General features: G+C 42.5%; 2 protein-coding genes across 2 annotated transcripts in view; one reads left to right on the forward strand and one right to left on the reverse strand.

The window, feature by feature from the left end:
- Positions 1–11,762, forward strand: part of LOC134660162 (segmentation protein cap'n'collar-like) — a 108,360-nt gene extending 96,598 nt beyond the window's left edge. The window contains exons 12-21 of the mRNA XM_063515892.1: positions 521–632; positions 1,193–1,286; positions 2,345–2,456; positions 3,758–3,882; positions 5,735–5,855; positions 6,800–6,892; positions 7,692–7,822; positions 8,769–8,942; positions 10,583–10,682; positions 11,617–11,762. Coding sequence (XP_063371962.1) covers positions 521–632; positions 1,193–1,286; positions 2,345–2,456; positions 3,758–3,882; positions 5,735–5,855; positions 6,800–6,892; positions 7,692–7,822; positions 8,769–8,942; positions 10,583–10,682; positions 11,617–11,675 — 1,121 coding nt within the window. The 3' untranslated portion in view covers positions 11,676–11,762. The remainder of the gene's footprint in view (positions 1–520; positions 633–1,192; positions 1,287–2,344; positions 2,457–3,757; positions 3,883–5,734; positions 5,856–6,799; positions 6,893–7,691; positions 7,823–8,768; positions 8,943–10,582; positions 10,683–11,616) is intronic.
- A 9,189-nt stretch (positions 11,763–20,951) lies between these two features.
- LOC134660161 (cytoplasmic FMR1-interacting protein) overlaps positions 20,952–27,804 on the reverse strand; it is a 94,937-nt gene continuing 88,084 nt past the window's right edge. Inside the window, exon 29 of the mRNA XM_063515891.1 lies at positions 20,952–21,115. Coding sequence (XP_063371961.1) covers positions 20,954–21,115 — 162 coding nt within the window. The 3' untranslated portion in view covers positions 20,952–20,953. The remainder of the gene's footprint in view (positions 21,116–27,804) is intronic.

The following is a 27,804-nucleotide window of genomic DNA, read 5'->3' on the forward strand; positions in this document are numbered from 1 at the left end:
TTGATTCGATTTAACTCATCTGTAGGCTGATTCGAATTATTCGAATCAGATAACTCGACTCGCCCATCGCTATCTGGTATGTCAAATTTTTATTAAAACACATTTATGAATGAATAAATAAATGAATGAATGTTTCTTTATTCAGGCAATAGACCCAGCAATAGACACTTATAGACGGCTAACCGCGCCCACGACCAGTGAAACCTGGGTCGAAATGTCGGTGAATCACTACATAGTATAAAACAAAGTCGCTTCCCGCTGTCTGTCTGTCCCTTTGTATGCGTGTGTTCTTTAAAACTGCGCAACGGATTTTGATGCGGTTTTTTTTAACAGATAGTATGATTCAAGAGGAAGGTTTATATATAATTTGTTAACCCGTGCGAAGCCGGGGCGGGCCGCTAGTAAAGATAATAAAATAAATGTCGCGATAGACCCGTCTATAAATGTGAGTTAATATGTATTCAAAACGCGAAAGTTTTAAATATTTTATGTCTAATTTTCAAAACAACTGTCATTTCAGAGCGAGACTCCGCGTCCGATAGCGCCGTCTCATCCATGGGCTCGGAGCGCGTGCCATCTCTTTCTGACGGGGAGTGGTGCGACGGCAGCGATTCTGCGCAGGAGTTCCACAGGTTTGTATGAGACCATACAAACCTACACGACCGACAAAATACACGTCTCACAAACCACACCAGAAATAGCAATTCACATCTCTTAGATAATAGATGGATTAAAAAAAAGATTTGTTTTTATTATTATTGGACTATTGCAAAATGTATTATGCACCATGATGTACCAAAATCATAGACAAACACATTGCTAAGCCAAGCGAGCGTACGCATAAAAGTTTGAGCAAAATCTTCAACCCTTGGACCGCCATAGACGTCAAGTGACGCGCGCGGCTACATCCCAAAATCAACCTTCGTGCATTCCGACAAGGTTCACAATGACGTACCGCTCACAATAGGCGTGGCGTTGAATGGGTTCAATTGCAATTTAACTTGCAAGATTCCATTACATAGTTAGTTACATTATACAGGTCGACTTAATAAAAGCGTGTTAATAAGAGTTATTCACAACACTGCTTTGCTCTGCAGTGGGACACTAAAATAGGCTGATAAAAAAGTATACTCTAAAAGATTTCTTTATATTTTATATCTGTACAACAAACTAAGTATAATTTTAATTTCAGCTCAAAGTTTCGGCCGTATGACGGCTCGTATGGGCGCGAGCGCTCGCACCAACCTCAGAAGAAACACCACATGTTCGGCAAACGCTGCTTCCAGGTACGGATATACGGTGGCAACAACAACACACGCACACACAACAACACACACACACACACACACACACACACACACACACACACACACCACAACACACAACACAAGCGCAACGCGTAAGGGTGGTAACAAGCGTACGGACTTGTAACGTCATCGTTGTCAGTGGACGCTTAGAGCCACCCGACAGCGTCTATACTTGTTACAAAACTCATTTTACAAAAATGACCATAGTAGTATGGATATTATAAATGCGAAAGTGTGTCTGTCTGTGACCTCTTCACGCTTAAACCGCTGAACCGATTTAGTTGAAATTTGGTATACAGATTGTTTGAGTCCCGGGGAAGGACATAGGGTAATTTTTATCCCAGAAGTCATCCTTCAAGGGGGTGAAAAGAGGGGTGGAAGTTTGTACGGGAAATCAATAAAAAGCAGATTGGATAACAAATAAGCTACCCAAATTACTAACTCTACGCAGACGAAGTCGCGGGCAAAAGCTATATAAAATAAAAATAGGTATATTGTCATTATCTCTAAAAAGGGGGATACACCTTTAAAAGCTGTCGGGTTATTGTACCACTAGCCCACGGTGTATATTTTAAATATTTAAAGATATAAATTCGAATCTATTGAATCCAATAGTCGAAAAGTAAGTTACCCGCAGTACAATTAAATAAATTGTACATTTTTTGAAGTGAAAACTTCTTTAGCGGCGCTGTGCACTTTTTGAGGTGGGGAAAAAATGTTAAACTCGCGATACGGTCACGCGACCTGATCGAAAAACTTGTCCCAGAAATGTCATTGAGTTTTTCTTTATTGATTTAAATGCCATCTAGTGAGTTTCCGTCTAACTGGTAGTAATATAACTCGAGTACTAACAGTGATGTGCTTAGGGGTTTCAAGTAATGCGACGAAATAACGCTAGATGGTGTTAACCTCAATTATACATAGTGCTGCAGACATTTAGCACTAGTCATTGAGTTTTCACTTCTGCCGGCACTCCCGGAGTGCAACCGGTTTTTTATCTTTGGCAAAACTTATGACTATTTTTGTATTGTTGCCAGGAGCAAAATCAACCAGCGCCATCTATGGAGACGCTCACGCCGCGGCCGGCGGTCGTCAAGTACGAGTGCCCGGAGCAGGCGTACGCGCACGAAAATATGCATATGCATAATGGTAAGTCTATCGTATGGATAGAATATTGACATAGACATAGACAATTTTTATTCAACATCACATGAATTGGCAGAGTTAACAGATAGTGTAACACATTTTTACAGATAAACCTTAAATTTAGACTTATAAACTAAGAAATTGAGCTGTACATCTAAGGGAGAAATATTCACGAATGTTAAATAGTCAGCATAATGTTGCAGTACATTTAATAATTGCTTTTTCACTTTGATGATGGAGACAGGAGGTGCTCATATGAACTCTGTGATGAAACAACGCAACCGAATTGTGTTTGGGGTTCATAGAATTGTCTCAATGAGTATTAGTGTGTATTCTGTAAACCACATGAAATAAATAATTTTGAATTTTTAAAAATTTTGAATTAGCGCCACTTGCACCATCCCACGAAACCCGGAGTTAAGCGGCTAAACCGTTAACCCAGTGTCAAATTGTACTGGTAACCATGGTAACTCCAGGTTTAACCGGTTACCCCGGAGTGAAAGGTGCAAGGGGCCCTTAGGTGCACGTGGTAAGAAAAGTACAGTCAGCGATAAAAACTTATATAGTCTTTCGATTTGTAGCTGGCCCCGAACGGCTAATCCTTTAACTATTGTTAAATAAAACCGCCCGTCTTGCATAAAAAATGGTTCGGTCACTCACTGTTATTGAATTACAACTCCTATGGACATTGCATTAAGATTCAAAATGGCTTGGAAAATTATTTACCAAGGCTGCGTGTGGTCCCTTTACTGTTACTGAGTGCCGGCGAGTCGAACGCTACAGAACCAGTCTAAAATGTGTCATCGAGATGCGTAACAAAGGCGCGTTATCGGAGAACGCGCCTACACTGGTTTGTTGAGCGTTGGCCTAGCCCTTTTTGAAGGTAACTGGCACGTGCTGTTTTATTTAACAATAGACAAAGGATAAGCCGTTTGGGGCCAGTTACAAATCGAAAGACTATATATACTATGTATATTTTTTTTAATCAAATTTATATTACACCTTAGGTGTATAATCGCATGAATTCTATAGTAATTTAAATTGTATTTTTTTTTCCTTATTTTCTCGTAATGCATCATAAATAAAACATGTAATTTTTTTCTTTGAAAAGATGTGTCCCGCCGAGTTTGTTGTCGGTCCCATATTGGGATACCCTCCTCCAATTGAGGGGGGATTTAAATCTTCTCGGGGCAGAGGTGTAGGGTTGGAGCCGGTCTACCTAGCTTTATCTGACGTTCATAAGCGCATTGTAATTATGCCTACTTGAATAAACTATCTTTATACCATGTTGTCTTGTTTGGCAGTGGAGTTCGGCGCGCGGCAGCTTGCGCACGCGCATCCCTTGCCCGCGCCGGCGCCCGCGCAGGCGCCCGCGGTAGCGCCCGCGCTCGACCTCAACTCTGCGCATTCCAGCCACGCTTTACTACAGGTAACTTACCACATAATACTCTGCCATAGCGAATTTGTAGTCGTATTATAGTATTTTATGCAACCGTTGTTTAAGTGAGGTCAAAAAAGGCGACGGCGTGAGTAACAATTTGAGGCGAAGCCGAAAATTGTTAATAAAGACGCCACGAGTATTTTTTGACTCAGTTAAACAACGTTGCATACAATACTTTTTCAACGACCAAGCACTTACTTTCAAATAAAATTGTAAATTAAACAAATATTTTTAATTCAAGAAGTAGCAAAAATGGAGGGTACTGGTGGGAAAAGAATGAGTGAATGAATGAAATTTAAAAAAAAAACATGTCTATGGTTCACTTATTTGTCAGAGATGACATTTAAAATAAGGTTGGCAACACTTTATTTCATTCAATATTTTTTAAGTGGTCATTACACGAAGTATCGTAAAATCGCCAAAAAGATACTGCGTGTATGCACAAATTCTTTTTTGGGGAATAGACTAAGGACTTGTCTTGACAACTATAAAGTAGGGTTTTAAAGGTGTGTGCACGACCCTTTAAATGACAAATAAAAGTGCGGGAGTAGAAAAAATATATTAAAAACGGGTCACTCACGTATTTTAAGTCGAAAAACGCTCGACATGTGTCACTTCGTTTCATTTAATATGTCTTTGTCTCACGGAAGTTTTGTTATTAAATTTGTAGTCGCTTTGTCGCCAGCATATCTTGCAATAAAGACTAGGAAGAAGAGACTACGAAGGGAAGGCGAAGTTGAGGCAAAATAAATCTAATTTGAACCTTAAATCGGAATGCTAAAGTTGAAATTCTGGCGAGTATGTGATCGAGTAATCGTACTATGCCATAGAGAAAAAAATACATAGAGTGCTCACTCCATATATCAGTTTTAGTACCAAAAAGACTATTAGCATCGAGTAGCGGAACTATCAGTACTGCTACATCTATTGTCAAGTAGCAGTACTGATAGTTCCGCTACTCGATGCTAGATGTAGACACTGAAATTAATAGTCTGAACTGATGTATGGAGTGAGCACTCTATGTATTTTTTTCTCTATGACTATGCGTAAAAGGATTAAAGCGTGAGTTTCGCAGTCGAGGTGTAAAAGTTCATCTAGACGGGGCAAGAAATCGCATGCGAGTTTGATTACATTGCGTCATATACTAGGAATCCTCTAGACGGAGTTTAGAGCAATTATTTCATGAAACTGATGCTGCCAAAAATACTGGGGTGCGGCGGACGAGGCGAGCGAGTCCCGTGCCGTGATTGGTCCGTTCAAAGACACGGACGTCACACAAAGACACTAGACTCGAAAATGAAGTAAAACTACCGTATATTTGTGGCAGAGGGGGTAGCGCTACTATGCTCAGTCTAGAGAATGTCTTGTCTGTGCATTGCGTAGTTTGATCCGTCGGCTGAATCATAGAGAAATATAATAAGACAAGAGTACTTACTCCATACGTCAGTTTTGATACCAAAAAGACTATTAATTTCAGTGTCTACATCTAGCATCGAGCAGCGGAACTATCAGTACTGCTACTTGACAATAGATGTAGCACCCACCGAAAAGTCTTATCACTTATGCTCAACAACATACGACTTTCCGGTCGGTGCTACATCCATTGTCAAGTAGCAGTACTGATAGTTCCGCTACTCGATGCTAGATGTAGACACTGAAATTAATAGTCTCTTTGGTATCAAAACTTATGTATGGAGTGAGCAATCTATGTATTTTTTTCTCTATGGCTGAATTGATGTCCGCAATGTATCTAAAATCGTATACGAGTTCGCGCGCCGTCTAAATGAGCCCTAAGCTAACTCTGCATCGTCCTTAACAAAATGTGTATGTGTATGAACAGAACGGCCTGTCCCCGGGCCCGGCGCGGTACGCGTACGCGACGCCGGAGCGCGTGCGCCACAACCACACGTACTCCGCGCCCGGCCTCGCGCCCGAGCGGCCCGCGCTCAGAGACAAACGAGGTAACTATACTATTCACTTACACACCACAAACTTACATAATTATGATGGGTGTAAAAAAATTGCCACAACCGAATATAGAATCCTTTTTGCAATTGAAGTCGGTTAAAAAGATAGATAAAGACAGGATCACCAAGATATAGCTGCGATTTTATAACGTATTTATTTCCTCGTAATTAGATGCGTCATACAGACGCACACACACACACACAATGTGACAACACTAGGGTCAGATGGGGTAAATATAAAACACGGGTAAAAATAAAACTAAGTTTTTAACACTCAAACAGTTATTCTATTCAATGCAATTCAAAAGTAATTTATTCAAGTATATTTCATTTACTTTTGACAATTGACTATTTCATTCCTATTCCATTTAACAAGAAAGATCGGAGTGATGGCATCATACCTTTAGCCTAGTCTCGAGTAAATGGCGACACTTTCTAATATTTAACAAATTGAACACATATCAGTGAAAGAATAAGGATCAAAGTCAAATGGCAATCTAAAAGTTTTAATATTCTGTCGGCAGATGGCAGTAAATTTACTGTGGCTACATAATTTACTTTGACAATCCGCCTCTACTTCAAATTCTCTTTGCTAAGACTAATAATGGACCATAGAAAAATATAAGTAAAGAAAGAGTGGTAACTCCATACATCAGTTTTTTTTTAACCAAAACGCGAGTTATTTCGTAGTCGACATCTAGCGTCAAGTAGTGGACATTATCAGTACTGTTAGTTGACAATAGATGTCGCGGCAAACCAAAAGTCTAATGCTCAACAATTAGTCACAGTTATCTTAGCGGCCTCCTAGCTCTATAGTTACTTATCATTGTCATTATAAGCTACAATTGCTACAAACCTTTACCTAAGACTAATAATGGACCTAGGTTCACTACTGTCAAAGTAACATATGTAACATATGTGTAACATGTATGTTACAGTGAGGAGACTGACAGATGGCAGCGTGTCTGACGGCGGGTCGTGCGCCGGCGCTGGTCATCTGTCGCGCGACGAGAAGCGCGCCAAGGCGCTCGGTATGTATGGTATACTTCACACCAATACAACACAGTATACAGTGTGTAAACCCAATACGGGTAATAAATTAAACCAGATATAGAATTTATAAGGGTTAATACAAAGCAATACAAAAGTCAGAAATGATATTCAAAGTCCGACAGTCGTACTTCACTCGCGAAACGCCCCGAACGAAACGATATGTGACCGTGACGTCAAGGTCACAGAGAGTCCATCTTGAAGTATAAACAAAACAAGAAAATTGCGATTTGGCGGTGAAATATTGCGTTTATGTATATAGTTGCCATACAATCTTTTTTTGGATAAAATGTGAGGAATCGAATGGTACCTATCTTCATTGTATTTCTAAGTTAAATTTATCTCAATATACTTCTTAGGTCCTATGCTAACCACCGGTTAAATATTGGTCCGTATTGGATTTACACACTGTATACTCATATTCAATAATAACTTGCTAAAAATACAAGTACGATAAACTAATACATACCTATAGTTCGTTTTTTTAGCATTAGAAATAAGGTAAACAATCTTGACGTGTCTTTTTTATTGAAAAACACGTTTTAAAAATAAATAATGGCAAATATGTAACAATTATGAATCTAATACGATCATTTATATTCTTCTGCTTTCATAAGTAATAGTTACTGATTTTTAAAAAGTTTTTTCAATTAAAAGACATGTCAAGATCGCTTACCTTCTTTCTAATGCTAAAAAAACGAACTATAGTTATCAATTATATTTTTATTTTTTAACAACACACATGATCATCTAGTTTCTAACCTAAAATATTCCCCACAGGCATCCCCATGGAGGTCCATGACATAATAAACCTGCCGATGGACGAGTTCAACGAGCGGTTGTCGAAACACGACTTGAGCGAAGCACAGCTGTCGCTTATACGAGACATTCGACGCCGAGGCAAGAACAAGGTAAGAGCAATAGCGACGCAACTCCAAATGTGATCATATACAACGAGCGGTTGTCGAAACACGACTTGAGCGATGCACAGCTGTCGCTTATACGAGACATTCGACGCCGAGGCAAGAACAAGGTAAGAGCAATAGCGACGCAACTCCAAATGTGATCATATACAACGAGCGGTTGTCGAAACACGACTTGAGCGATGCACAGCTGTCGCTTATACGAGACATTCGACGCCGAGGCAAGAACAAGGTAAGAGCAATAGCGACGCAACTCCAAATGTGATCATATACAACGAGCGGTTGTCGAAACACGACTTGAGCGATGCACAGCTGTCGCTTATACGAGACATTCGACGCCGAGGCAAGAACAAGGTAAGAGCAATAGCGACGCAACTCCAAATGTGATCATATACAACGAGCGGTTGTCCAAACACGACTTGAGCGAGGCGCAGCTGTCGCTCATACGAGACATTCGATGCCAAAGCAAGAACAAGGTGAAATTCATTTAAGATAATAATTTACTTAATTTTATCCTAAATTGCGTTTTGAAAGTGTCACCTTGTTCCATTTATTTTTCGGAATTATTGTCTGTCGTAATTGTTTTTAGATAAAGTTTAACTGGTTAGATAACAGCTAATAAGATAATAAGCTGCTAGAGTGACTAGTTATTGGCCACACACATTCAATGCCGAAAACCCGACTATCGGGTATTTTGTGATTTCGTTCCCAGGCCGTAGACCCGATAGTCGGGATCGTGGTACTACACCTTTATATGACGAAATTGTTGTGGCCTGGCGCGGATGTCTTGTTTGGCTGGGTGGCAATGAATGTGTTAATAAGACTTTTCTATTGGCTTATTTTTTTCTGATTCGTTAGTTGTGGCCCCTTATGTTATTGTGCGTGTTTTTAATTTAGATTTATTCAAGTGACTTAATCATTGTTTTGTCGACAGGTGGCAGCACAGAACTGCCGCAAGCGCAAACTGGACCAGATCACGTCGCTGGCGGACGAGGTGCGCACCGTGCGCGACCGCAAGGTGCGCACGCAGCGCGACCACCACACGCTCACGGCCGAGCGGCAGCGCGTGAAGGAACGCTTCGCCGCGCTCTACAGACACGTGTTCCAAGTGAGTATACTACAGCATAGAGAAAAAAATACATAGAGTGCTCACTCCATACATCAGTTCAGACTATTCATTTCAGTATCTACATCTAGCATCGAGTAGCGGAACTATCAGTACTGCTACTTGACAATAGATGTAGCACCGACCGGAAAGTCTTATCTCAACAGCATAAGACTTTCCGGTCGGTGGCGACATCTATTGTCAAGTAGCAGTACTGATAGTTCCGCTACTCGATGCTAGATGCTAATAGTCTTTTTGGTACTAAAACTGATGTATGGAGTGAGCACTCTATGTATTTTTTTCTCTATGACTACAGTCAAGAGAAAAAACCGGCCAAACGCGAGTCGGTCTCGCGTTTCAAGGGTTCCGTACATTAAGTTCGACTCACTGTGGCAGACGGACGGACAGACAGACAGACAGACGCACGAGTGATCCTATTAGGGTTCCGTTTTTTTTTCCTTTTGAGGTACGGAACCCTAAAAAGTACATAGATAGCTCACTCCATACATCAGTTTTGTACCACAACGTCTATTATTTTCGTAGTTGTCATCTAGCGTCGCGTAGCGGAATTATCAGCCAGCCTATTATGGATAGCTTTATCCATCTTTATCCACGTGATAAAATAACTGTCACTGTTTAACACCGTGGGAAAGAAAGTGACGGACACCGTTTTATCACGCTGTCACGTAGACAAGAACGACCATCATATCCGTACAGTACTGCTACTTGACAATAGATGTTGCGACGAACAAGAAGTCTAATACTCAACAATTTTCAACTAATACCAGGCGTGGCTCACTCCGCGATTTCGTCGCTTTGCTACATGTAGCTAAAAGTACATCCGTTCGGCCCCAATTTTGGGGAAAGCCATAAGCCGCGCGTGGCGCTGTCGCCACCTAGCGGCCATATCTGTGCTGATCGTAACAGACGCGTTTTGTTAGAGAGTGAGTCTTCTGTACTTAGTACTATTATTTATTCTGTGCTAATATTATAACCGGATTAACCGGAACTCTATTTTCAACTCCTTCAGCTTTTAATAGCAGTAAATTGTTGTTCAATACAATTTTCGTGAGTCGCGACACACTTGACATCTATTTTTAACATGAGTGGCACCCCTCTACTACAGTGTCAGTAGTTTTAGTTTTAAATTAGTTTTAATGCAATTTGTATATGGGTACTGCCTGAAATAAAAGCTTTTTATTTATTTATTTTATTTTATTATTATCAAGTAGCAGTACTGATTTCCGCTACTGAATCATCATTCAGTAGCGGAAATCAGTACTGCTACTTGATAATAAGTCATCATCATGTCGACTACTAAATGAATAGGCGTTTTGGTACCAAAACTGATGTATGGAGTGAGCACTCTATGATTATCATAAAGAAATATAAGTAAAGAAAGAGTGGTAAGCAGCGTCAGTAGGGAAACTTATGCCATCCGGTGTCAAGTAGCGGTACTGATAGTTCCATTACTTGACGTTAGATGTCGACTACGAAATAACTCGCGTTTTGGTAAGAGAACTGATGTATGGAGTTACCACTATCTTTACTTATATTTCTCTATGATGCTTAATTATATTTCTCTATGGTATTAACTAGAAAAAACATAGTTTAGCATCTGAATAATGTGTGTTTCGTTTCAGAATCTCCGCGACGCTGAGGGCAGGCCGCTGTCATCAGCGCAGTACTCGCTGCAACAGGCCGCCGACGGGAACGTCGTGCTAGTGCCCAAAATGCAGCACGGTCAGTATACCATATTATATCCATGCATTGTATGTAAGATTTGAGCTCCAGGGGGGGCAGCTGCCCCCCCCCCCCTGCCTGTACCTGCCTATGCCCATGAAAATCCCTGCGAGTTACAGTAGGTATATTGAAATAATAGAAAATAAACAAAAAAATCCCGACACAGATCTCCCCAGATTTACCTTTATTTTCAAAACATTTTTGTGTCGTTGGCAGACGTCTCTGCAAAATACAACTGTACAATACAACTGCATTTCGTGGTAGTTTTAGATATTCTGCCACAAAATGCTGGAACAACATACCGCCACCCATAAGAAACTCACATTCTGTTTTGTCTTTCAAAGTAAAAATACAAAAAGTAATCTGCTTAAGGAGTAGATCACCTGTTAGAGTCTGTGCGGAAAGAGAAGAGTCGTTGATTGTATTGGGCCCCATACATTCCACGACTCTTCACTTTCCGCACAGACTCTAGTGCCAATCTGTCACCTTAAATTTTTGTCTGACATTTTATAATTTTTTAGTCAATGGTTTAATGAAATACGTGATAAAGTCTAAGTCTTACAAATATGTTATTAAATAAGCCATACATTTATATTATACACTTAATAAGTCCAATTGAAATAGGTAATATTTATTTGTAATTTCTGTTGATCTCAATTTAGTTTTAATGTTAGTTAAGTTTACGTGCTGACGCGATCGCTTGGACAGGTCTCCACGGAAGACCAGCCTCAAGATACCAAGCTGACATCAAGCTGAGGGGAGACCTTTTCAGTGACGTTCATGTTTTATATTAATAAAAGAGTTGTATTAGATTTAAGCAATACTGTAAGCGTCCTGAATAAATTTTTTTTTTCTTCAAAATACAAAATAAAATTACAGTATTTTCCTAATCCTAAGTTTTTGTACCGCATCTAACTAAATACCTTGTCCACAGACCACCCCATGAACCGCTCCTCGGACGAAGACATGGACCGCAAGAAGCATTACGAGTGACAGTCGAGCTGGTAGCAGACAGACGGACGGACATACACGCGTAACAGCCACGCGTACACGTTCATAATGAGTTAACAGCGTTCATACCGCGCTAAATGATGACACATTCCAAAATGTAAAAAAAAAATTGACGTATTTTGGATTGTGTCAACGTTATATTTAATTCTGAAGGGTACGGCAAATAGAATACATCTAAATACCGCTTTCCTAAAACGACGACACATTAGGATAAAAACTATTACTGCTGTCAGTGGATATGAATTATTTAGGTTAACTAACTGTATGAAGAATCATAAAGATGTGTTGTATTTTGAACCAGCAAATAAAAGTATACAAACTGTGTGTCTGTCGAATGTCGCTAGTGGGACTGTTATTTTACTCAAAAAATAAATATATGAATAAAATACGAAATATTGAGATGAAAGAATACAACTCAATAAAAAAATCGTTACACTTTTACTCAATATCTCGTCTTTACCGCTTGGAAAAAACTGTCTAATTGATAGTTATTTTATACCTGGATCTGGATATAAGTCTAACAAAAGTAATAACATCTAGAAATAGCCAAAATATGAAACTAAACTTATATGAAGACAAATGATTAACCATTCAAATATCAACCTTACGATTTATGCGAAAAGGTTGAACGTCGTGTTGGCTTCGGTTATTTGTATTTAACTTTTGTATATACATAGAAAACAGCTTACAGAATGCGTACAGTCAGCAGCAGAAGTTGCTAAGCGGGCGAGATGTTCAAAATTACCTTGACACACTCTTATTCTCTTAACAATAAAGTCGCGTCAAGATTATTTTGAACACCTCGCTCGCTTAGCAACTTCTGCTGCTGACTGTAGGTACTCAAATAAAAGAGCAGATTTATCAAGGGATCTACAAAATATTTATTTGATCATTCTGTCTCATTTACACATTTTTTAAATCACATGTAAAAAAGAGACAAGTGAAAAGATCTCTTGATAAGTTTTATCTTTAATGAAACATGTTACTGATACTAACAGTTTCTGATACTAAATATTATGTGACCGTGAACAATTTAAGATATCTTTAATAATGACAGTTTGCCTCTTAAGATCGGTTTTCCTAGGATAGCGGTGCCGTCATATAGCGGCCGTCTCCATACTAAATAATACGGCTAAATATGGATGCCGTAGTATTTGTATGGAGACGGCCGCTATATGACGGCACCGCTATCCTAGGAAACCAAAGCATTACTCTCATGGAATATGTTAGAATGAGAAAGTGAACTGACATTAGGTATTACAGATATAGTGCGCAATTGTTTTCCATCTTATTTTCACGGAAACGTACGAACTTGTCTTGCTATTTCAGTCAGTCTCGGTACAAAAAGTACTGAGGTTGACTGAAGTAGCATGACTAATACGAGCGTTTCCGAGAAAATACGATGGAAAATAATTATGCACTACATCTGTATCGACTTTAACCTTTTCGACGCCGTATCAAACACAAAAGCTGTCTCTCAGACGCCACGTCACCGAAGTGTCAAAACTGAAATTGAATTTTATGCATATGCACCTAGGTCCATGTTGCTCTGTGGTCTATGACCGATTAATACGTCTTTGGAGTTGGACGTGCGGTGCGTATATATCGGTCATTGGCGTCCAAAAGGTTAAAACTTGTATTAGTTTTTTGTTGAACGGATAACCAGTGAAGTTGTGTTGAACATGAAATAACAATACAACACAAATGATTGATAAATGTTTTTGTCAATCTACGCTTCATTCCGATAGGTATTTTAAGAAAGGTGAACAATGTTTTAGAAAATGACACAATTCGTAGTGTTATTTAACATTTGAGTTGTGTCTGGCATATTTGGGCGTTTTCTAAAATAAATATTGAAAACCCGATTCTCCCAGATCCTGGTGTTTTTGGGTTCTTTCAACTCAGAATCACTAGCATATTCAATCCTGATGATAAAAAAAATTGTCCCAAAATTTTGTATGAAAATTGTACATTCCACTACGTCACGTTACATACCAGGGATGTTGCGGATGCAGATTTTTTGACATCCGCGGATGCGGATGCGGATGCGGATTTTTAAAGGCCCACATCCGCGGATGCGGATGCGGATGCGGATGTCAAGATTAGGTGCTTAGAAAACGTCAAATATTTCATTTTTAGTATTTTTTTATTAAAAAAACCAAACGTTTAGTATTTGAGCAAGAATATAGGTGCGTTATATTTAATAAACAGTAACTTCGCCGACTTTTCTGGATCTAGACGATTTCGTTATAGGTAATGACGAAATTACCAGAGATGCGATTTATTTGAAATACTTCTATTTAAAATGCAAATACAAAATGCAAAATACCTATTTTGTATTTTGCATTTAAATGCCTTTTAGTAAAAAACATTTTGTATTTTATTTGAAATACTTTTCGAGATGTATTTTGCATTTTTAATATTCATTTCAAAATGCAAAATACTTTGTGATTAAGTTCAGCCAACATTACCAGTCAAACAAAATGAAATGAACGAATGACGCTTGTATTGCCGAATTTGACCGATAGAGGCGCCTGCTAGCCTGGTATTGTTAAAATGCGTAATAAATAAAAACTGATGTTTATTTTTTTGCACTTTTTAACAATACCAGTCCAGTCGTTATTAATAAAAGAAAAGTGTAATAATAATAAAATAAGAACTAGATGCACAATCAACCGAAATAAATGGCCACACAAGTCACAAAATGGAGCCATGGACAAATGGCTCTCTTTTCGTTAGTCTAGTTTTTTACATTATTTTTTAAGTGAGTATTATTTCCTTTATTTATTTCTCTTCTTAGGTTGGTTTTTTACAATATGTATATAAAATTAAAATATAAAAAAACCCACAAAAACAATATTAAAAATATTATAAACACATTATAAAAAACCTAACCTAGGGTGCCGCCAGCAGCGGGGCAAGGCCCAAGCTGCCGGTGGTCAGGGCCGCAGAGAGAGGAACCGATGGACTATTATTAATAACATACCTAACAGAATTTATTGATACGCGTACTGATAAATATAACCAAAATGTCATGCATAAGGTGCCATGTTATTAGACGTTTTTGTTCGGCTCGGCATTGTGTCTCTATTTCTTATGATAAATACCTAAAATAAATTAAATTATCTGAGATTTAGTCAAAAGGTATTTTATTTTGAAAAAGTATTTTGAAAATACCTATTTTGCATTTAGCATTTGAAATACAAAACGCAAAACTATTTGGTATTTTGCATTTGAAATAGTAAATCTGAAAAGTATTTTGCATTTTGTATTTAAATGCTTTTTTAAAACCATTTTGTACATCTCTGGAAATTACCTAGCACTTACGCCGCCGCTAAAACGTTCCTGTACCGACTTGTTCAACATCCGCATCTGCATAAGCTCCGCATCGATTTTATGCGGATGCGAATGCGGATGCGGATGTTGAAAATAATGCGGATGTTCCGCGGTTGCGGATGCGGATGCGGATGTTCGCAACATCCCTGTTACATACAAGTGAAAATTTTTCTCATACTAAAAACGTGACGTAATGGAATGGACATTCTGGGACATCTTTTTTTAATGGTAGGATGGAGAGTGCTGTCGATTCTGAGTAGAATGAGCCCAAGAATGTCCAGATTTGAAAGAATCGGGTTTTCGATATTTATTTTAGAAAAAGCCCATTTAAGCAGGCGATTTTTTTTCTGATTAAATAAATGGCACGTTTGTTTGTCCTGATATTACCTAACTGAATATAATACTTATTTTTCACTACGTTAAGGTTAACTTTGTTTAAGCATCGCTAACCAACGCTTTTTAATCACCGTGTAAATGAAAAAAAAAAATGTGATAGAAAGATTCCATTTTTATTTAGTTTCAAATTAGATCGCAGGTTTTTAGGTGCAAGCTGATTGCCTATTCTCTAGAGCTTGGCCTGGTTTTTTGCTTACCATAAACGACTGATAAAATAATAAAAAAATAGAATAAAAATCATGGTGTCGCTGACGCCGGCGCGTTGCAATAAGTAAAATATAGTTGGCAACCAATTTCCGTCAGTTGAAAAAGGCGTCAAATTTAAAATTGTGTAGGGAATAGAAAATTTGAATATCGCGCCTTTTTCTATTGACAAAGTGGGTTTGCCAGAGTATACAATAGTTTGTAAACACTTTTTGTAATATATTTTCTTTATAAGTTGTTTATTTATGTATAAAATAATTAAATAAATAAAAAATAGTAAGTATCTCATTGTTTTTGTGAAAAGGTTTCGTTAAAAACCCGTTTTGGAAGAAAGTACAAAATTAAAGGCATATATGTGTGTACATATGAGTTTATATGAATATTGCATTGCAAAGTGCCCCTTTACCACGACTTATGTTAATAGTTTCTTAAAATATATAATAGACTATGATCTTAGGAGCTATTACTTGAGTAACGTGTGTAGGTACTCAGTTGTAACGGTATTTTGAAATTGATCATTTGTTTATTTTTCGTGATCTTTTGAAATGTCGTCGCCGATTAAAAACATTTCAAAGACAACACCAAAAAAAAGCTTTAAAACGAATTGTGCCTACCTCTAAAATAAGAGTGGGGTACTCAAAAATATTTCACTGAAATAAAAAAATATATTTATTTTATATCTATGGAGAAAGTGTTACCATTTAAAATAAAAAAAATATTTCGTTGTCTTTGAATTGTTGTTCAATCGAGCAAAGATTGAAGAATGGTGCGAATAGAATAGCCATCGCTTTGTCAAATATATTTTTAATAATAAATGTGTAGGCGGGTACTGCATTTCACGTTTAATTTTATTTTACCGTTAGGTAAAGGCTGTGGGTAGCTTTTTGTTTTGCCGGCAAACGTCAAAAGTTTTAGGTTATGTCACTTTTGGCGCGAATTTTGTGGCTGAAGTGAAAAAAAGTTTAAAAGTGCTAGAATCACAGTGAAATTAAGACTAACCCTTTTTAGGCTTAGTAAGATCAGAGACAAACTTAATTCTCTTTGGCATAGAGAAATATAGTAAGACAAGAGTGCTCACTCCATACATCAGTTCAGACTATTAATTTCAGTGTCTACATCTAGCATCGAGTAGCGGAACTATCAGTACTGCTACTTGACAATAGATGTAGCACCGACCGGAAAGTCTTATCTCAACAGCATAAGACTTTCCGGTCGGTGCTACATCTATTGTCAAGTAGCAGTACTGATAGTTCCGCTACTCGATGCTAGATGCTAATAGTCTTTTTGGTACTAAAACTGATGTATGGAGTGAGCACTCTATGTATTTTTTTCTCTATGTCTTTGGTAAGATGTGTCAACCACGTGCGATTCATTAAAGTTATAACCTTAGCTCTCAGATTTAAGGTTCATATTAGACTGTACTTTGGCAAAAACTGTCTTGTTTCGTAAATGATGGATCACCAAAAAGTGATGATAGTAAAAGTTACTGTAACATGAAGAGGTTTAAACTTTTTTATTCAAAAAGTGCAAGGTAAGTTACATTTTTTTCCCAATCGGCTTAGTTATATAAGCAATAAAACAAATACTGATTTTTAACAATAAACAAACATTTTAACATGTTAATTTACGCCATAATTGTAAAACAAAACTATTATTAACTTTTTATCGCTTCTGCCATATAGCCGGTAAAAATCTAGATTTCTTTTTAAATCATGTACCGCTAAGGCGAACTGTTGTAATATATTATGTATGTATAACGATAAGGTTTTTTATCTGTAGATGTAAGTCGAGGAACGTAGTATAGAGCATTATAACGTAAGTCTTAATAAAAATACGTCGAAAGTTACTTTGATTTTTATTTTCTTTAACCTAAGTCCTATTTTTTAACAACCCAGTCTGGTCAACAATTTTGTCAGTAAAAAAATATACAAAAAATATACCTACGCTCAATCATTTTTTAAGGGTTGTAGCGTATGGAATGGTATTGGCAATGTGCGAAGTTCGTAAGAACAATTATATAATCTGTGCTATGGGTAGGACCTTGGGCCTTAGGAGGATATTAGCTTGTTAGGTGGTCGCTAAATAAAATTCAATATACGAATAAACATTTATTTTCTATAAAAGTGGATATAAATGGAATTACATTATCGTATTGCTTAATCTTATACATAACTTAATTAAACAATAAAAATAAAGGAAATGCATTACACTTTTTATTAATACGAAATTGTAGCAGAGAACAGAAAGCATTCACAATGAATGTGGCCTTTAACACATTCAGTGCCGAAAACCCGATTATCGGGTATTTTATGATTTCGTTCCCAGGCCGGACGACACGATAGTCGGGATCGTGGTACTACAGCTTTATATGACGAAATTTTTCTGGCCTGGCGCGGATGTCTTGTTTGGCTGGGTGGCAATGAATGTGTTAAGTGAGTTTTCATAAAGCTTTTACATCTGTTAGAGGGTAGGACAGTATTACAACCTCTTGCCTGTGGCGGTGGCAAAAAATCGTGCGTTCAAAACTCGGTTGTGCAGAGTGAAAAAAATATTCTAAATTCTTTTTTGCATTTTTTTCATAATTTTTTGACTAATAATTCGGTAATGATCAGTATTATACACAGACAAGAGGTTAAACGGTGATAATAGTACGTGTTAACCCTTTAAATGCCACGCACACACACACACTACACACGCGCACTACAGTACGCGGCGCGTCATCGTGAACCTTGTCGGAATGCACGAAGGTTGATTTTGGGCTGTAGCCGCGAGCGTTACATCTTTGGCGGTCAAAGTATTAAGTGAAATTAAATTTAAAATGAACCACGACGTTAAGACTCGTCTAGTTTTCTTTTGATACATAATATGGATAATAAATCCGTTTTAAATTTACTTATAACAACAATAAATGCATTATCTATAATTTCTAAACAAAGATATAATCACTAAAGAATGTAATCCTTATTCTAGTTACATTAAAGAATACAAATTGTCTTTTTTCTTAATCACTATACGAGTAAATATTTTATTACTAATCGGGATTTAAATCATTATTTAAACTTACGTCTACTGATTTCATTAATCTTAACAATGTAATGCATACAAAATTTCCTACAGACAAAAAAAAATATATTTTTCATTGACATAATACATATAAGAAATTGGCATAATTTGTGGGATAGGTTTTTGAATAAAGGATTCCATTGGTGCTTTTATACTTTATCGTGACAAGCGACAACAACACGACACACAACAACAACAACACAACATCAACGTGTTGACGTGTTGTTGTATTGTTGTCGTGGTAACAATACGACAACGATTACATCTACGTCGGAACACTCGGAACCGTCGGGGGCAATGTCAGGAATCAAGATTTTAAGAGTGATGTTAGGACTATTGTTTGGCTTTTCCAATATTTTCATATGACAACCCTATCTCTAATCTACTCGTCAGACCTACCTACCTACTCGGTTCGCAACATAGAGTAATATAAGTAAAGAAAGAGTGGTAACTCCATACATCAGTTTTCTCGCCAAAACGCGAGTTATTTCGTAGTCGACATCTAACGTCAAGTAGTGGAATTATCAGTACGGCTACTTGACACCAGGTGTCACAAGTGTCGCTACTGACGAAAAATGTACTAAAGCTTTGGATTCCTCCGAAAACGGTGCCGTCATATTACGGCCGCTATATAGCGTTGACTGACGTCACTAGAACGTTGTCTATGTAAACAAGATGGCGCGGTTTCCTAGACGGCGTTACGTTACGTTGATTGTCAACGTAACGTAAGATGACGGCCGTCATGACCTTGTCGATAGTTTCGTGAACGTTTTATTAGATAGCGGTGACGCCATTTTGAATAAATGACACGAGATTTGAATAAATGATTCCGTACTACGATTATTTTCCTCTTCTGATGATATTTCATCCTCCAAGTAAACTATAGATGATCAACCAAATCTTGTCAGTAGGAAAAGGCGCGAAATTCAAATTTTCTATGGGACGTTATCCCATCGCGCCTACATTTTTCAAATTTGCCGCTTTGACCTTGGTAGCTGACGGTGTGTTATGACGCCGTGGTACTTGCCACATGTCGCCACCGTAAAGACGGCCGTCTTTTGCTGCCGCTATATGACGGCCGTCATATGACGGCACCGTTTTCGGAGGAATCCAAAGCTTAAATCAATTTACAACGAATATTATAAGCGGAAGGAGTTGAAAATTGAGTTCCGGTGCATCCGGTTATAATATTAGCTGAAAATTGTTTTGCATTAAGCTTTGGATTCCTCCGAAAACGGTGCCGTCATATTACGGCCGCTATATAGCGTTGACTGACGTCACTAGAACGTTGTCTATGTAAACAAGATGGCGCGGTTTCCTAGACGGCGTTAATTTTACGTTGATTGTCAACGTAACGTAAGATGACGGCCGTCATGACCTTGTCGATAGTTTCGTGAACGTTTTATTAGATAGCGGTGACGCCATTTTGAATAAATGACACGAGATTTGAATAAATGATTCCATACTACGATTATTTTCCTTGTCTGATGATATTTCATCCTCCAAGTGAATTATAGATGATCAAGCAAATCTTGTCAGTAGGAAAAGGCACGAAATTCAAATTTTCTATGGGACGTTATCCCATCACGCCTACATTTTTCAAATTTGCCGCAAAACCTTGGTGGATGACGTTGTGTTATGACGCCGTGGTACTTTCCACATGTCGCCACCGTAAAGACGGCCGTCTTTTGCGGCCGCTATATGACGGCCGTCATATGACGGCACCGTTTTCGGAGGAATCCAAAGCTTTAGAGTTTTACTTTGCCGCGACATCTATTGTCAACTAGCAGAACTGACAATATCCGCTACTTGACGTTAGACTACGAAATAACTCGCGTTTTGGCAAGAAAACTGATGTATGGAGTTACCACTCTTTCTTTTTACAAGCTTTTATTTACTTTCACCTGTCCCGTTGTCTGTCTGTCTGTAATCAAATCTTGCAAGTTAAATTTGATCCATTTCCCGGTTTCCGATGAAGCTGAAAACTTGCATACACATGTAAGTCGGGTGACAATGTAATATTATGGTACCATCGAGCTGATCTGATGACGGAGACAGGAGGTGGCCATAGGAACTCTGTGATGAAACAACGCAACCTAATTGTGTTTGGGGTTTTTAGAAATGTCTCGATGAGTATCAGTTGCCTGTGGAAAGAAAACTACAAACAGCGATAAAAGCTTGTACCAAAAGTGAAATTTTTGTCAAAAACTTATTACTTATATTTTTCTATGGTTTGCAAGTCTAGTTGTTGGTCTACTAGCTTAGTTGGCGACATGTTGCGGTGCGCTGGGGGGCGGGAAGCACCGCACGTGCTCGACGCCGGCGCGCTCGTCGTCGGCCGCCAGGTGGCGCGCCAGCACGCCGAAGATCTGCGAGTTGAGCACCTGGAAGCGACGGATGCGGTCCACCATACGCTTCAGCGGCTGTGGAAACAAAATCAAGTGCACAGAACATATTAAAGAGGTTAGAACGGCTATCGCGCGCAGTTAGTATCGGAACCGGTGTCGCCGCTCGTTCCTCTCCACATTTACTAACACTCGCGCAACAGTAGTAAAAACTTGTGTGCGTGGTGAATGGATGCGCCTCCTTTAGACAGATTTGACGTCTGGCTTCTTAATCTGAACGTTATTGTGACGCAAAAGGCATGTTTACGTTTTTCGGTCAGCGCGGGCGAGTACTAGCATGCGAGCGTTTGCTCATAACCGGCGGCGACACGTACCCTGCTCGCATCGCCATTCTACTTGTTCTGTGATCAAGTGTCAGTCGAAAGTATTTTACTTCCATAGTTCGTTCACGTTAAGAATGCAGTAGTATCATTATAGTCCGCCGAGCTAGCGTCGCCTGTAACCAATCAAATCGCTCCTAATTAGAAACTCAAGTTCACAGTAACCAGTTGAAGGTATACTGTCAAATTATAGGTCACCACCGGCTTATTTCTTGTTTCACCGTGCTAGTATAGTCATTTCGGAGCGACCAAAGTACAGATAAATATCTGAACTGAACACGATTCTATTGTCAAGGCGCTAGGGTAGGGTTGCAAATAGAAAAAAAACCAAATGATTTTTTTTTTTCAAATTTATGAAAAAAAACATGAAAAAAAACCTGGCACCATGTTTTTTTTTCTAAATTAGGTTTTTTTTTCAGATGAACAAAAATACGCCACAATAACGGTTTTTCGTGATTTATTTATATAAGTAACTTAAAACTAAGTACATTAAAGTAAGTATGTCAGTACAGTATCCGGAATCCCTGAATTCCCCGATGCGGCGACGAGAGGCGTTGGTGTTGCCAACAGTAAATTGCGATAACTACCACTACAGATTTCATTTATGTTGTTATTAATCAAAGTTGTTAAATTAAATTGGTTTAATGGTTAACATAAAGTCTAATACAAGTAAAACAACCGTATAAAAGTATTAACTGCCTTGCAAATTTTGAGTTTTCATACTTTTGAAAAAAAAAAAACGTACTCCAGAAAAAAACGGTTTTTTTTTTCAAGTCAGAAAAAAAACCGTTTTTTTACAACCCTACGCTAGGGTGCATGCTCAGATATTTTTGATCACCTAGACCGCTCCGATGTATCTGATGGTGACTGTACCAAAATAAAGCATTTTTTTTATTATTGAGTTTTGGCTGTCGCCTGACGTTGTTATTTTCTGGTTACAGACACGTAGATAGATAAACTTACAATTCCCTTGACCAACTCGTCTTTGCCATCGACGCGCTGCACCCTGAGGATGTGGTAGCATAAGTCCAGAGCCTCGAAGCGACGCTGCTGCCCCAGCAGGGCCACGATGGTGCAGCTTGCCCAATGCAGACCTTCACCGAACAGTTCTGGAAGATACTCACGATCCCCTTGACCAACTCGTCTTTGCCATCGACCCGCTGCACCCTGAGGATGTGGTAGCAGAAGTCTAGGGCCTCGAAGCGGCGCTGCTGCCCCAGCAAAGCCACGATAGTGCAGCCTGCCCAGTGGAGCCCTCCCCGAACAGTTCTAGAAGATACTCACGATCCCCTTGACCAACTCGTCTTTGCCATCGACCCGCTGCACCCTGAGGATGTGGTAGCAGAAGTCTAGGGCCTCGAAGCGGCGCTGCTGCCCCAGCAAAGCCACGATAGTGCAGCCTGCCCAGTGGAGCCCTCCCCGAACAGTTCTAGAAGATACTCACGATCCCCTTGACCAACTCGTCTTTGCCATCGACCCGCTGCACCCTGAGGATGTGGTAGCAGAAGTCTAGGGCCTCGAAGCGGCGCTGCTGCCCCAGCAAAGCCACGATAGTGCAGCCTGCCCAGTGGAGCCCTCCCCGAACAGTTCTAGAAGATACTCACGATCCCCTTGACCAACTCGTCTTTGCCATCGACCCGCTGCACCCTGAGGATGTGGTAGCAGAAGTCTAGGGCCTCGAAGCGGCGCTGCTGCCCCAGCAAAGCCACGATAGTGCAGCCTGCCCAGTGGAGCCCTCCCCGAACAGTTCTAGAAGATACTCACGATCCCCTTGACCAACTCGTCTTTGCCATCGACCCGCTGCACCCTGAGGATGTGGTAGCAGAAGTCTAGGGCCTCGAAGCGGCGCTGCTGCCCCAGCAAAGCCACGATAGTGCAGCCTGCCCAGTGGAGCCCTCCCCGAACAGTTCTAGAAGATACTCACGATCCCCTTGACCAACTCGTCTTTGCCATCGACCCGCTGCACCCTGAGGATGTGGTAGCAGAAGTCTAGGGCCTCGAAGCGGCGCTGCTGCCCCAGCAAAGCCACGATAGTGCAGCCTGCCCAGTGGAGCCCTCCCCGAACAGTTCTAGAAGATACTCACGATCCCCTTGACCAACTCGTCTTTGCCATCGACCCGCTGCACCCTGAGGATGTGGTAGCAGAAGTCTAGGGCCTCGAAGCGGCGCTGCTGCCCCAGCAAAGCCACGATAGTGCAGCCTGCCCAGTGGAGCCCTCCCCGAACAGTTCTAGAAGATACTCACGATCCCCTTGACCAACTCGTCTTTGCCATCGACCCGCTGCACCCTGAGGATGTGGTAGCAGAAGTCTAGGGCCTCGAAGCGGCGCTGCTGCCCCAGCAAAGCCACGATAGTGCAGCCTGCCCAGTGGAGCCCTCCCCGAACAGTTCTAGAAGATACTCACGATCCCCTTGACCAACTCGTCTTTGCCATCGACCCGCTGCACCCTGAGGATGTGGTAGCAGAAGTCTAGGGCCTCGAAGCGGCGCTGCTGCCCCAGCAAAGCCACGATAGTGCAGCCTGCCCAGTGAAGCCCTCCCCGAACAGTTCTAGAAGATACTCACGATCCCCTTGACCAACTCGTCTTTGCCATCGACCCGCTGCACCCTGAGGATGTGGTAGCAGAAGTCTAGGGCCTCGAAGCGGCGCTGCTGCCCCAGCAAAGCCACGATAGTGCAGCCTGCCCAGTGGAGCCCTCCCCGAACAGTTCTAGAAGATACTCACGATCCCCTTGACCAACTCGTCTTTGCCATCGACCCGCTGCACCCTGAGGATGTGGTAGCAGAAGTCTAGGGCCTCGAAGCGGCGCTGCTGCCCCAGCAGGGCCACGATAGTGCAGCCTGCCCAGTGGAGCCCTCCCCGAACAGTTCTAGAAGATACTCACGATCCCCTTGACCAACTCGTCTTTGCCATCGACCCGCTGCACCCTGAGGATGTGGTAGCAGAAGTCTAGGGCCTCGAAGCGGCGCTGCTGCCCCAGCAAAGCCACGATAGTGCAGCCTGCCCAGTGGAGCCCTCCCCGAACAGTTCTAGAAGATACTCACGATCCCCTTGACCAACTCGTCTTTGCCATCGACCCGCTGCACCCTGAGGATGTGGTAGCAGAAGTCTAGGGCCTCGAAGCGGCGCTGCTGCCCCAGCAAAGCCACGATAGTGCAGCCTGCCCAGTGGAGCCCTCCCCGAACAGTTCTAGAAGATACTCACGATCCCCTTGACCAACTCGTCTTTGCCATCGACCCGCTGCACCCTGAGGATGTGGTAGCAGAAGTCTAGGGCCTCGAAGCGGCGCTGCTGCCCCAGCAAAGCCACGATAGTGCAGCCTGCCCAGTGGAGCCCTCCCCGAACAGTTCTAGAATATACTCACGATCCCCTTGACCAACTCGTCTTTGCCATCGACCCGCTGCACCCTGAGGATGTGGTAGCAGAAGTCTAGGGCCTCGAAGCGGCGCTGCTGCCCCAGCAAAGCCACGATAGTGCAGCCTGCCCAGTGGAGCCCTCCCCGAACAGTTCTAGAAGATACTCACGATCCCCTTGACCAACTCGTCTTTGCCATCGACCCGCTGCACCCTGAGGATGTGGTAGCAGAAGTCTAGGGCCTCGAAGCGGCGCTGCTGCCCCAGCAAAGCCACGATAGTGCAGCCTGCCCAGTGGAGCCCTCCCCGAACAGTTCTAGAAGATACTCACGATCCCCTTGACCAACTCGTCTTTGCCATCGACCCGCTGCACCCTGAGGATGTGGTAGCAGAAGTCTAGGGCCTCGAAGCGGCGCTGCTGCCCCAGCAAAGCCACGATAGTGCAGCCTGCCCAGTGGAGCCCTCCCCGAACAGTTCTAGAAGATACTCACGATCCCCTTGACCAACTCGTCTTTGCCATCGACCCGCTGCACCCTGAGGATGTGGTAGCAGAAGTCTAGGGCCTCGAAGCGGCGCTGCTGCCCCAGCAAAGCCACGATAGTGCAGCCTGCCCAGTGGAGCCCTCCCCGAACAGTTCTAGAAGATACTCACGATCCCCTTGACCAACTCGTCTTTGCCATCGACCCGCTGCACCCTGAGGATGTGGTAGCAGAAGTCTAGGGCCTCGAAGCGGCGCTGCTGCCCCAGCAAAGCCACGATAGTGCAGCCTGCCCAGTGGAGCCCTCCCCGAACAGTTCTAGAAGATACTCACGATCCCCTTGACCAACTCGTCTTTGCCATCGACCCGCTGCACCCTGAGGATGTGGTAGCAGAAGTCTAGGGCCTCGAAGCGGCGCTGCTGCCCCAGCAAAGCCACGATAGTGCAGCCTGCCCAGTGGAGCCCTCCCCGAACAGTTCTAGAAGATACTCACGATCCCCTTGACCAACTCGTCTTTGCCATCGACCCGCTGCACCCTGAGGATGTGGTAGCAGAAGTCTAGGGCCTCGAAGCGGCGCTGCTGCCCCAGCAAAGCCACGATAGTGCAGCCTGCCCAGTGGAGCCCTCCCCGAACAGTTCTAGAAGATACTCACGATCCCCTTGACCAACTCGTCTTTGCCATCGACCCGCTGCACCCTGAGGATGTGGTAGCAGAAGTCTAGGGCCTCGAAGCGGCGCTGCTGCCCCAGCAAAGCCACGATAGTGCAGCCTGCCCAGTGGAGCCCTCCCCGAACAGTTCTAGAAGATACTCACGATCCCCTTGACCAACTCGTCTTTGCCATCGACCCGCTGCACCCTGAGGATGTGGTAGCAGAAGTCTAGGGCCTCGAAGCGGCGCTGCTGCCCCAGCAAAGCCACGATAGTGCAGCCTGCCCAGTGGAGCCCTCCCCGAACAGTTCTAGAAGATACTCACGATCCCCTTGACCAACTCGTCTTTGCCATCGACCCGCTGCACCCTGAGGATGTGGTAGCAGAAGTCTAGGGCCTCGAAGCGGCGCTGCTGCCCCAGCAAAGCCACGATAGTGCAGCCTGCCCAGTGGAGCCCTCCCCGAACAGTTCTAGAAGATACTCACGATCCCCTTGACCAACTCGTCTTTGCCATCGACCCGCTGCACCCTGAGGATGTGGTAGCAGAAGTCTAGGGCCTCGAAGCGGCGCTGCTGCCCCAGCAAAGCCACGATAGTGCAGCCTGCCCAGTGGAGCCCTCCCCGAACAGTTCTAGAAGATACTCACGATCCCCTTGACCAACTCGTCTTTGCCATCGACCCGCTGCACCCTGAGGATGTGGTAGCAGAAGTCTAGGGCCTCGAAGCGGCGCTGCTGCCCCAGCAAAGCCACGATAGTGCAGCCTGCCCAGTGAAGCCCTCCCCGAACAGTTCTAGAAGATACTCACGATCCCCTTGACCAACTCGTCTTTGCCATCGACCCGCTGCACCCTGAGGATGTGGTAGCAGAAGTCTAGGGCCTCGAAGCGGCGCTGCTGCCCCAGCAAAGCCACGATAGTGCAGCCTGCCCAGTGGAGCCCTCCCCGAACAGTTCTAGAAGATACTCACGATCCCCTTGACCAACTCGTCTTTGCCATCGACCCGCTGCACCCTGAGGATGTGGTAGCAGAAGTCTAGGGCCTCGAAGCGGCGCTGCTGCCCCAGCAAAGCCACGATAGTGCAGCCTGCCCAGTGGAGCCCTCCCCGAACAGTTCTAGAAGATACTCACGATCCCCTTGACCAACTCGTCTTTGCCATCGACCCGCTGCACCCTGAGGATGTGGTAGCAGAAGTCTAGGGCCTCGAAGCGGCGCTGCTGCCCCAGCAAAGCCACGATAGTGCAGCCTGCCCAGTGGAGCCCTCCCCGAACAGTTCTAGAAGATACTCACGATCCCCTTGACCAACTCGTCTTTGCCATCGACCCGCTGCACCCTGAGGATGTGGTAGCAGAAGTCTAGGGCCTCGAAGCGGCGCTGCTGCCCCAGCAAAGCCACGATAGTGCAGCCTGCCCAGTGGAGCCCTCCCCGAACAGTTCTAGAAGATACTCACGATCCCCTTGACCAACTCGTCTTTGCCATCGACCCGCTGCACCCTGAGGATGTGGTAGCAGAAGTCTAGGGCCTCGAAGCGGCGCTGCTGCCCCAGCAAAGCCACGATAGTGCAGCCTGCCCAGTGGAGCCCTCCCCGAACAGTTCTAGAAGATACTCACGATCCCCTTGACCAACTCGTCTTTGCCATCGACCCGCTGCACCCTGAGGATGTGGTAGCAGAAGTCTAGGGCCTCGAAGCGGCGCTGCTGCCCCAGCAAAGCCACGATAGTGCAGCCTGCCCAGTGGAGCCCTCCCCGAACAGTTCTAGAAGATACTCACGATCCCCTTGACCAACTCGTCTTTGCCATCGACCCGCTGCACCCTGAGGATGTGGTAGCAGAAGTCTAGGGCCTCGAAGCGGCGCTGCTGCCCCAGCAAAGCCACGATAGTGCAGCCTGCCCAGTGGAGCCCTCCCCGAACAG

Source organism: Cydia amplana, chromosome 26 (assembly GCF_948474715.1).
Source record: "Cydia amplana chromosome 26, ilCydAmpl1.1, whole genome shotgun sequence".
In the NCBI taxonomy this organism is placed as follows: domain Eukaryota; kingdom Metazoa; phylum Arthropoda; class Insecta; order Lepidoptera; family Tortricidae; genus Cydia; species Cydia amplana.